The 11,820-nt window shown below is 42.1% G+C and overlaps 1 protein-coding gene across 1 annotated transcript; it reads right to left on the minus strand.

The window, feature by feature from the left end:
• Positions 1-9,701: 9,701 nt before the first annotated feature.
• LOC119992743 (GDSL esterase/lipase At4g18970-like) lies at positions 9,702-11,820 on the minus strand. Its single transcript, XM_038839538.1, has 5 exons — positions 11,562-11,820; positions 11,212-11,336; positions 10,379-10,627; positions 10,070-10,316; positions 9,702-9,973 (listed from the first exon to the last, which is right to left on the minus strand). The coding sequence occupies exons 1-5, from the start codon at positions 11,803-11,805 to the stop codon at positions 9,702-9,704; spliced, it is 1,137 nt and encodes a 378-aa protein (XP_038695466.1). The 5' UTR covers positions 11,806-11,820.

Below are 11,820 nucleotides of genomic sequence, written 5' to 3' on the forward strand. Positions count from 1 at the left end.
ATCAAATGGGTCAAAATCGGGTCAAACCGGGTGAAATGGGTCAAAACCGGGTCAAATGGGTCAAACCGGGTTAAATCGGGTCAAACTGGGTTGAACCGGTCAACACATCAGTCAACCAAGTCAACTCGGCTTGACTCGGTCAACTCGGCCGGAACCCATTCAACGTCACCGCCGGCGATCCGGCCACCCAAACCTGCCAAATCTTATATCAAATTGAAGAGCTCGATGAAATGAACTCATAGGTACCTGAATCAAGCCAAACCGTCGCCGGAATCGGCCGGATCGACCAAAGAAAGTTCACGGTGGCCGGAACTTCAATCTCAGATTTCTCCCAAACCGGAGCTCCGATCGACGTGATTCAAGTTGGGTTACACTCGTCTCGTCCGTACGCTTCTTTTGATACCAGCCTTGACCGTCACCGTCGCCGGAATCATGAAATCACAGTTGAACCCGTTTTAGAGAGAGAGAGAGGAGAGAGAGAGAGAAAATCGTGAGAGAAGAGGGTATTTTTGCAATTTTGTATTTTTTTATTTTTATTTTCTTTAATTTTTCTTTTATACAATATTTTACTTTCAAAAACACCCATCTTTCAAAAACACCCCTAACTAAAATGTTCAAATTAACTTCAAAAATTTATAATAAATCTAATTTACATCCGATTCGAGTAATTCTTGCGCCAATAATTTTCTTTTTAAATCCCCCATTTATTAAAAATATTTTCATAGTTTTTTCTTGATTTAATTTTTATTCTCCCTAAATCCCGATTCACGATTACCGAGGTTCACTCCACCTCGATCAACGTGTCAAAATACCATAAATATTGTATAATCGGGTCAGGATATTACATCCTTCCCCCCTTAAGAAAATAATTTCGTCCCCGAAATTAAAATCGTACCTAGGTAGTGAATAACTCCGGAAATCTAGCTCGCATGTCAGACTCCAACTCCAACTCCCAGGTCGCCTCCTCAGCACCATAGTGCTGCCATATCACCTTGACTAAGGGTATGGTCTTCGATCGTAGCTGCCTCTCCTGTCTATCCGCAATCCTAATAGGACGTGTCTCAAAAGTAGCGTCCTCACCAATCTCCAAGGTAGACCAATCTAATATATGAGAAGGGTCCCTATGATATCTCCGTAACATAGACACATGAAGCACACCATGTACCCCAGACAACTGTGGGGGTAAAGCTAATCGATAAGCTACTGTCCCCACTCGCTCCAAAATCTCAAATGGTCCTATAAATCTCGGAGCTAACTTCCCCGCTCTCCCAAATCTTTGGACCCCTCGCTTCGGACTAACCCTCAGAAACACGTGATCCCCCACCTGAAACTCTAGAGGTCTACGTCTCCTATCTGCATAACTCTTCTGACGTGACTGAGCTGTCAGAAGTCGCCGCCGGATCACTGTCACTACCTCAGTAGTCTGCTGCACCATCTCTGGACCCAATAATGGTCTGTCACCAACCTCTGACCAGCATAATGGTGATCTACAAGGTCTCCCATATAATGCCTCATATGGTGCCATCTGTATACTGCTCTGGTAGCTATTATTATACACAAACTCCACCAGAGGAATATGAGTCTCCCAATCTCCTCGGAAGTCTACCACACAAGTCCGAAGCATATCCTCCAAAATCTGAATGGTACGCTCACTCTGCCCATCAGTCTGAGGATGAAAAGCTGTACCGAAGTTCAGTTTCGTTCCTAGAACATCCTGAAAACTGCCCCAAAACCGTGAAGTAAATCTGGGATCCCGATCAGATACAATACTCAATGGTACGCCATGCAGTCGGACTATCTCTCGTACATACAACCTGGTCAGCGACTCTATCGAATCTGTCTGTCGAATAGGCATAAAATGAGCTGTCTTTGTCAACCGATCAACAACCACCCAAACCGCATCATGCCTCCGTGGAGTCATAGGTAAACCCATCACAAAATCCATAGTAAGATGCTCCCACTTCCACTCAGGTAATGGAAGCGGCTGTAACAATCCTGCGGGTCGTCGATGCTCTGCCTTTACCTGCTGACAGGTAAGACATCGAGTCACGGTCTGTGCAACATCTCTCTTCATGCCACTCCACCAATACTGTCTCCGTAAATCTCGATACATCTTAGTAGCACCAGGATGCATCGCAAATTGTGAATGGTGTGCCTCTCAAAGTATCTCCTCCCGTAACTCGGTATCCTCTGGGACCACTAACCGACCCCGGAATCTAACTCCACCATCGGTACCTCTGACCCATCCCTCAATATCCTCAACGTCATCAAATAGTGTATTCCCCAACTGTGCATCCAACACCTGTTGTACAAGTGTCGGACGAGCAATCAAACTCCGTAAACTCAATGAGTCTCCACGCTCCTCCATATCCAGTCGATACTGACTAAGCGTATCCACTAACTCAAATTCACGGATAGCCAATCGAGCTACAACCAATCTCCTACTCAAGGCATCAGCCACCACATTGGCCTTGCCTGGATGATACTGTAAAGTAAAATCAAAGTCCTCAAGGTACTCCATCCATCTACGCTGTCTCTGGTTCAGATCTCTCTGAGTAAACAAATACCGGAGACTCCTATGATCTGAGAACACCTCGAATCTCTCTCCATAAAGATAATATCTCCACTACTTTAATGCGAACACAACAGCAGCTAACTCCAAATCATGCACCGGATAATTCCTCTCATGCGGCTTCAGTAGACGTGAAGCATACTCAACCACTCTGTCCTGCTGCATCAGCACACAACCCAATCCAACTCCTGAAGCATCACAATATACCTGATAACCAATATCTCTGTCTGGTATCACCAACACTGGTGGAGACGTGAGTCGAGTCTTTAACTCCAGAAAAGCTTGCTCACACTCGTCTGACCATACAAACGGAGTATCCTTTCTGGTCAACTGCGTCATCGGTGCTGCAAGCCGCGAGAACCCCTCGATAAAACGTCGATAGTACCCTGCTAACCCCAAGAAACTGCGAATTTCTCCTACATTCTTCGGTCTCCTCCATGCTATCACTGCCTCCACCTTAGCTGGATCCACTGCTATCCCCTCCTGGGATATCACATGCCCTAAAAATTTTACCTGAGTCACCCAAAATTCACATTTGCTCAACTTGGCATATAATCTATGCTCCCTGAGCGTCTGCAGCACAATCCCCAGATGTCTAACGTGCTCCTCCTCAGTGGCTGAATAAATCAATATGTCATCAATGAACACAATCACAAACTGATCCAGATATGGCCTGAATACCCTATGCATCAAATCCATAAACGCTGTAGGTGCATTGGTTAGCCCAAATGGCATAACCAAGTACTCATAATGGCCAAACCGTGTACAGAAAGCTGTCTTCGGAATATCCTCCTCCCGGATCCTCAGCTGGTGATACCCCGACCTGAGATCAATCTTGGAGTAATAGTGGCTACCCCTCAATTGATCAAACAGATCATTAATCCTCGGCAATGGATATTTATTCTTCACTGTCACCCGATTCAGCTGTCGGTAATCCACACACATCCGCATCGTACCATCCTTCTTTTTCACAAACAGAACAGGTGCTCCCCAAGGTGAAGTGCTCGGTCTAATAAAACCCAACTTCTGTAAACCTGTCAACTGAGCGTCTAACTCCTTCAGCTCTGCTGGTGCCATCCTGTACGGTGGTATAGAAATCGGATCTGTACCCGGGTACAACTCAATCACAAACTCAATCTCCCTCTGCGGTGGCAACCTCGGTAAATCATCGGGAAAAACATCCATATAATGCTCCACAACCGGTATAGGGTTCGAAGAATCCTCCTTAGACGCTGAAGTAATCAAACCCGCAATAACACAATCGGTGTACTGAGGATTATCTAGAAAATGTGGACACGAAAGCAATCTCGGTCCACGAAATCTAACCCTCCCCGTAGGTGTGGTCAGTGTAATCCTCCTCTCAGCACACTCTATAATCACCTCATACTCAATCAACCAATCCAATCCAAGAATAACATCAAAATCAGTAAATGGCATCACAAACAGATCCGCTCTAAACTCATGGTCTGAGAAGCTAAATACACAGTCCCTACAAATACCACTAATCACAGTACCTGGTCCTAGTGGTGAATCAACTATAAATCTCCTCGCCACTCCCGTAATCTCCAAACCCAATGTCTCAGCAAATGATGCAGAAATAAATGAATGCGTAGCACCAGTGTCAAACAAAACACGTGCCCAAGAAATGAATAAGAGAAACCTACCTCCCAAGTGATCTCGCTCTGCTGGAACCACATCAGGCCTAAGTGCATACACTCCACCTCTTTGAACCTGCTGCTGAACTAGTGGCCTACCCCGTCCTGCAGGACCCCTCTGTATCGGAACTGGTGCTGGAGCTGGAGCTCTCTGACCTCCAGATACTGGCGGTGCAAATCCTCCACCCTGTGGACAATCTCTCCTGATATGTCCTGGCAATCCACACTGGAAACATAACAGATTGTTTACCCTAGGACAATCCCAACTCATATGGCCCACCTGACCACAAGCATAACAATGCTGGAACTGCTGATACCGTCTCGTAACCTGACCCTGCTGATCCAATCTCTGCCTCTGCTGACCCTGTCTAGGACCCTGCTGTCCCTGCCTAGGTCCCCGATAACTCTGTCTCTGACTCTAAGAACTCTGCCCCTGACTATGCTGCTGCACACGGGTATCAATCCTCTGTCTGCGCTGACTACTCTCACCAGTAGTAGATGTAGAACTCTCAAGCTTCCTCTTATGAATCTCCCAATAATCCTTAATCTCCACTAAAGTCCTCTCAACTCCGAGTGCCTTATCAATACACTCGCGATAGGTGGTGATAGTCTGAGCCGCCAAGTGAGGTGAAATCTTTGGAGACAATCCTCTCCGAAATCTCAGTATCTTCTTTTCCTCAGTGGAAATATACTCCTCCCCATATCTCCCTAACTCCTCAAAGCGAGCCTGATACTGAGTCACTGTCATGTCTGGGGACTGAATCAACTCAAGGAACTCCTTAGCTTTAGCTACACGCACTGTCTGTGGTACATACTGTGCCAGAAAAACTGTCTCAAACTCCGCCCATGGCATACCCTCTCTGCCCCTGCTAACTGTCATCACCTCCCACCATGTAAAAGCATCACCCTCTAAAAACTCTGCAACCAATAAAGCTCTCCTCTCCTCAGGAATCCGCAAGGAAGTCATCTTCCTACGTAGCTGGTGAAGCCACTCCTCTGCTGCCACAGGATCTATCACTCCCCTATAAACTGGAGGGTTCGTCTTTCGTAACTCAGCTAGCTCCTTGATCGAAGTATCAATCGCCAAAGGAGCTGCCTGCGCCTCAATAATCTGTCTTGCACCCTCCTGTAACCCACCTAAAATAGGAACCTGTGCTGGATCCTCAGCAGGAGCCTGTAATGCAACTGGGGCTGGAGCGACAATCTGTGTCACAAGTCCGGTAACAGTCTGCCCAAGTGCTCGCACCAACTCAGTAACATCACGGACCTCCTACCAGTGGTACCTCCCCAATATCGTCTACTGGAGCTACATACGCTCCTCGCCTGCCCCCGCCCCTCCCACGTCTCACACCCCTACCACGTCTCGCACCCCTACCTCTCCGTCCCCGCCCACGCTCCAATGGAACCACCTCGAGCATACCCGCCTCACCTACCCCCTGAGGCTCATCTGCCTCATGTCGTCCCCTACCCCCTCCATGTCCTCGCACCCGAGTATTACGTGTGTCAACCATATCTACAAAATGTAACACACGTATACATAAATCTAAAAGCAAGAAACACAAAAATAAAAACTCACCAGGTCAGCCGGGAAGCGCATGATGTGTAGCCAACGACATAACTTAGGTAGTCTAACCCCATAAGTATCTAAACCTACGGCTCCAATACCAAACTGTCACGCCCCTCTCTCCTAAGGTATACCGAAGTGTACCTAAACCCATAAGAACGTGACCGGCAGGGGACCCCATCCCCCGAACCAACCCTTAATCCAATATACCTAAATCAACATATAAAATATATAAAATAGTAACAACTCCTGAAATATAACATGGGCATAGTCTCTCCAGAATACCACATATATACACCTATCGAAAACATCGGAGTATCTATACAACAGCGGAAATAAGAAGACTTATCTACCCGAGATCAGACTGAGCAAATAAGTAACATATATACAACTACAAAACCCCAAATCCTCAAAACTTGCTAAAGAAACAGCTCGAGGCTACACACCAGCTCATGCGTCCCGCCGCTGACCAGCATCACCTAAATCCAACTCACCTGAAAGGGAAACAAGAAGAGGGGTGAGCCAAGAAGCTCAGTAGGGCATAGAAAGGGAACACCGATATCAAAAAAAATAAGAAATTCAGGGATATGACGCATAATATGCAGCACAATAAATATACAATCATTGGCAATTCACCCAAGTAATATGGTAGCCGATAAGGCTATACATCACCGTAACCACAAACACTAGTCTCCGGTAATCCATAATCCACCCCTGGACCCACCCTAATCCCCGTAGGGTGTCTCCCAGTCCAGGTCCACGAAACTGGATGAGGATCGGATATCCCGATAGCATAGCCTACACCAGAGAGCGTCCCCTGTGATGCACCTCACCTCAGACGGTCTACAGGTACGTACCCAGTTTACTGTATAATCCATCATAATCCAATATATTGGGCTCCTATATGGGCCCCACAGTGTACCTCAACCTCCTCCAATCACCCCACTCCCAAAGACGTACCAACAATGATAATCAACATAGAATACGTATAAATTATACAAACAGGTCGTATTTCCACCCCTGGAAACCGACAGATTCATAATATAATAAGAGTCCGTGAAACCGGAACCCTAGAATCACACGCAAGATACATAGAAAACCCCTACCTGAAAATCAGAAACCGAATACCCCGCACGCGTCCCCAATAAACCCCTAACTCTGAAAGTCAACCTGCTTCAAATCTCAACTGGGATCACCATCTACATCGAAAAACACATTATACGAAAAAACAGGTAAAATACGTTCGGTCAACTATGGTCAACGGTCAAAGTCAACAGTCAACGGACAAACCGGATCAAATGGGTCAAAACCGGGTCAAACCGGGGCAAACCGGATCAAAACCGGGTCAAATGGGTCAAAACCGGGTCAAATGGGTCAAACCGGGTTAAATCGGGTCAAACTGGGTTGAACCGGTCAACACATCAGTCAACCGAGTCAACTCGGCCGGACTCGGTCAACTTGGCCGGAACCCATTCAACGTCACCGCCGGCGATCCGGCCACCCAAACCTGCCAAATCTTATATCAAATTGAAGAGCTTGATGAAATGAACTCATAGGTACCTGAATCAAGCCAAACCGTCGCCGGAATCGGCCGGATCGACCAAAGAAAGTTCACGGTGGCCGGAACTTCAATCTCAGATTTCTCCCAAACCGGAGCTCCGATCGACGTGATTCAAGTTGGGTTACACTCGTCTCGTCCGTACGCTTCTTTTGATACCAGCCTTGACCATCACCGTCGCCGGAATCATGAAATCACAGTTGAACCCGTTTTAGAGAGAGAAAGAGGAGAGAGAGAGAGAGAAAATCGTGAGAGAAGAGGGTATTTTTGCAATTTTTTTATTTTATTTTCTTTAATTTTTCTTTTATACAATATTTTACTTTCAAAAACACCCATCTTTCAAAAACACCCCTAACTAAAATGTTCAAATTAACTTCAAAAATTTATAATAAATCCAATTTACATCCGATTCGAGTAATTCTTGCGCCAATAATTTTCTTTTTAAATCCCCCATTTATTAAAAATATTTTCATAGTTTTTTCTTGATTTAATTTTTATTCTCCCTAAATCCCGATTCACGATTACCGAGGTTCACTCCACCTCGATCAACGTGTCAAAATACCATAAATAGTGTATAATCGGGTCAGGATATTACAATGAACATGTTATTATCACTATCGGGTTCGTTAACAATAATCACTTCGTCCAAGTTGCCTTGACAAATGGTTATCCGATGCCTCCCATTATGATTCAATGGTTTAGATACAGGTACGATTACGCAGTTGCAGGGGTTACGTCGTACACAAAACAACTAGAAGCATTTATTAAGGGTAGACGTTCTATATTTCCTCCCGAAATTACAGTGTTGTAATTTACATAATTTGTTAGAGTATTGAAATTATATTTGTTTATATTTTAGTTGAATATTTGACAAAGAGAGTCATCCTATTAGTGAAACCAATGAAAATCACTGAGTGCATCAAAATATATATATGTATAAAAAAATTATTGAAGCATAAAAATTAAAAAATATGGTTGCAATAATAAAAATAAAAATAAATTTAATTTAAATTAAATTAAATTAAAATTAAAATAAAAAATGAAATGCAATGAAAATAAAAGTTAAATTAAAAATAAAACGCGTTGCCTATTTGACAGCAACACTACAACTTTTGCTCGCATGCATGCATGGCCGACAAAAATAGTCCAAGTGCGTGGGTCCTACATTGAGTCATTTCATGCCCATCAAGGTCCATATGTGGGATCCATTTGAGGGTCTTCAACTTTCACTACCTCTCTCGTCAACCAGAATTCTTTGAACCTTTATTAAATACAATCATGATGTGATAAGGGGGTAAAAAAAGTAAAAATATCGGTGAAAATAGTAATGCCGTTTCGGTTATAAAATAAAGAAAGATGATTTTTTGCTCAAATAAATGAATGACACACGTTTGTTTTCTGTTTGTCCAGTATGCAATGTGAGGTTAAAGAGAGTGAAGAAGAATTTAGGGTTAAGCAAACAATGTGTGTAACCTTAACAATAGAATTTCTAATATTTTACACATTAAGGGTAAATTGGTCTTTTCATTATAATTTTATGTGTAGACTTATAATTTTTTGGTGTAAACTTATGATGTTCAAAAAATGATGTAAAAATAGTGTTTTTATGGTGTATAGATAAAATTTCTTAATATTTTTTTGTCTTGTTCCTTCTTCAACCTCTCTTCTTCCTCTTGTATCTCTCTGATCTTCTTATTACTCATTCAATTGAGATCTTCATATATTCATCAAATACCAACAGCCTTTCCTCTATATTGACTCTATATTTTCAGAACTTTTTCTCTATCCCTCTCTTGTTTAATGACATGCATTTTTGTGTTTTTTATTAGCAAATACAAGATTATCTTTAAAAGCACAATTTAGAGTTGTTTAATATTTTGTGTTTCTATTAACAAATATAAGAATTATCTTTAAAACTTGTGTCAGTATTGTCTCACTTTATAATTTTTTTTTCAATAGGGTATCATTATACCATGCCTCTTTGGGCGCCAAAATGGCTAGAACCGGCCCTGTCAATTTGATGGATTTAAACTGAAACTCTCAAGAGTTATAAACAAAAACAATTGGCTTACAAGGAATAGACCAAGAAACAATCTTTTCTTCGTCTCTCATTATTTTAAAAAAAAACATACACAACCCTTTTATAGGGAGAATTACATGCATTTTATTTTTTGGAATAAAAACATAAACAAACTAGCACAGGACTAGATCATCTGCAACTAATACCATCAGATCCTTCGGAAAACTAAGACATTATTATCAACAAACTTGTTGAAGACTAGATCACACCTGTCTTGCAAAAGACTCTGTGACTAATAGACCTAGTTTTTAATTCCCAACAGGCAAAACACTTCAATCAGAGCTGAGCGATGCCTTCAACTGGTCCTGAAAACTTTCTATCGATGAATCAAGCGTAGCGAGGTATTGTAAATCATAAGGATAAGCATCTGTTGGTAACAAAGCAGAATATGCTCTTGTTGCATATATCGCATTTGCAGCCTCAGTAGTATGCACTGCATCCCAAAACACATAATCTCCCCTATTGTCACATGGATTTTCATTAGGAATGCAAGCGCCATCAGTAGCCCTCACCGTGCAACAACTAGTAGATAATACCGTAAAACCTGTGAGTCATCACAATTAATGGCAATGTCACTAATTTTTGTACAGAAACTAGTAAATTTTGGACATTATTTGTCCAACTATGAATATATACAAACCTGTAAGTGCAGAAAACCCAGTCAATCCAATACCGGCAAAATTAATATAAGTGAATTTAGCACCAACTAGATCGTCATTGTATACGAGCGATTCAAGCCTTTCATTGAAAAGACTGACGGCGTAAGTTACATTTTCAGCACATGATAAGTCGCCTTCTATGCCGTACCATTCCTTCACTAGGATGGTGCACCCTAATAGACCCAACCCGAACACGCCTACTTTCCTTGCTCCTTGATCATATAATTGCTGACATTGAGAGAATGTTAGGGTCTAATGAATTAGTATTAGTGAGCTAATTGATTGATTACCTGAAGTTGTTGCGAGTATCGTTGGAAGAGTAATGTTGCGAATTGGTCAGGTGTGTATTCTCGGCTCGTAGGGTAGAATTGAGGCAAGAAGTAGTTGTTAAGGTAGTCATTCGAGCCGATAGTGACTGTGTATATGCACTTCGCGAGGTAATTTGCAGCCAATGATTTGTCATTTCCGAATTGTTTAACGATTTTTGTGACTATTTTTTTGTGATTTTGTAGCTGCTCATCCATAGGTATCTCATCACCCTATATATACATGTAAATTTAATTCATAAAGTAATAAAATAAACAACAAATTAATTGTTAGTTTCCATCAAATCTACTCCAAATTACCAAAATTATGCACATCAGAATTATATTAAATTTCTTACATATTTAATAATATACAATCAAGACCTAATTTTCTTTGGAACTATCAACCAAATTGGTAAAGCATATCCGGGCACATAATCCGAGCATATCTCAACACGTAATTTGTCACAAAATGTTACACAGTATAAATGTTACCAATAAAAGTTCAACCCATCATTACCAAACATTTATGCAACATATCTGCTACTTTACAAATGCTTTACCAAACTAGGCCTATATAAAAGACTCCACCTAACCATTAAAATAAATAAACTGAGAAAAAAAATCAATGGTTCGACTCATAATTGACTGTAAGGTGGTGGACCTAATAACTGAAGAAATTAAGTTCATATGCTGTACATTCTGATAAAGACTGTATAGCAGTACCAATGACATTTTTTCTTCGTCAAAAATAGCAATAACTTTTCACCAGATAGAGATTATGTGATGTGTACTATTTTATTTTATGTAAAAAATACCATGTGCCTTCCAGTTTCATTCAGAATTCCTGCTCCACCGGACGCATAATTAACACCTTTTAGTATGTCCACACCCCTTGTATAAGCATAGGGTGGAGGGGATTTCTCGAACCCCAACAGTTCAGCTGCAACCAAATCAAACTCCAAGCAAAGTCATCCCATAGTATTACAAAATATACGATTCTCATGCACAAAACTTTCGCATTAGATGGAGTAGGAGGCAAACAAAATGTACGCAAACATTCAACCTGTGACCTCTAAATTCTGCAACTTAACCATCAGATCACATGCTTGCATGTTGCGGCATAATGCTATAAGGGGAAAAAATACGCGAGGAAGAGAGAGTATACCTATGATGTCTACCAAGATGCGGCCATTGCCAAACCTTCCAGTAGGGCCCTCGGGGTAGTCAATACCATAAGGAGCGTAATTGGACTTCGCAGTGGTCAAGAGATCGTTGTTATTTCCAACATCAGAAAGTGAGTCTCCAAAGACAAAATAACAAGGCACTTGAGGTTCTCCAAAAACAAAATGATTCTTTTGTGAAACCACCAAAACGACACAGACTAACACCAAAAACGACCACCATGCCATAACTGTCACTAGATA

This window comes from Tripterygium wilfordii, chromosome 23, assembly GCF_013401445.1.
Source record: "Tripterygium wilfordii isolate XIE 37 chromosome 23, ASM1340144v1, whole genome shotgun sequence".
Taxonomy (NCBI): Eukaryota; Viridiplantae; Streptophyta; class Magnoliopsida; order Celastrales; family Celastraceae; genus Tripterygium; species Tripterygium wilfordii.

What these genes read in the sequence shown, in the direction of transcription:
- LOC119992743 (XM_038839538.1), bottom strand. Translation starts at nt 11,805, where the DNA reads ATGGCATGGTGGTCGTTTTTGGTGTTAGTCTGTGTCGTTTTGGTGGTT. An exon ending in CATCTTGGTAGACATCATAG is followed by an intron (nt 11,337 to 11,561) that starts GTATACTCTCTC and finishes ATTTGGTTGCAG; the next exon opens with CTGAACTGTTGGGGTTCGAG. An exon ending in TGGGTTTTCTGCACTTACAG is followed by an intron (nt 9,974 to 10,069) that starts GTTTGTATATAT and finishes GATGACTCACAG; the next exon opens with GTTTTACGGTATTATCTACT.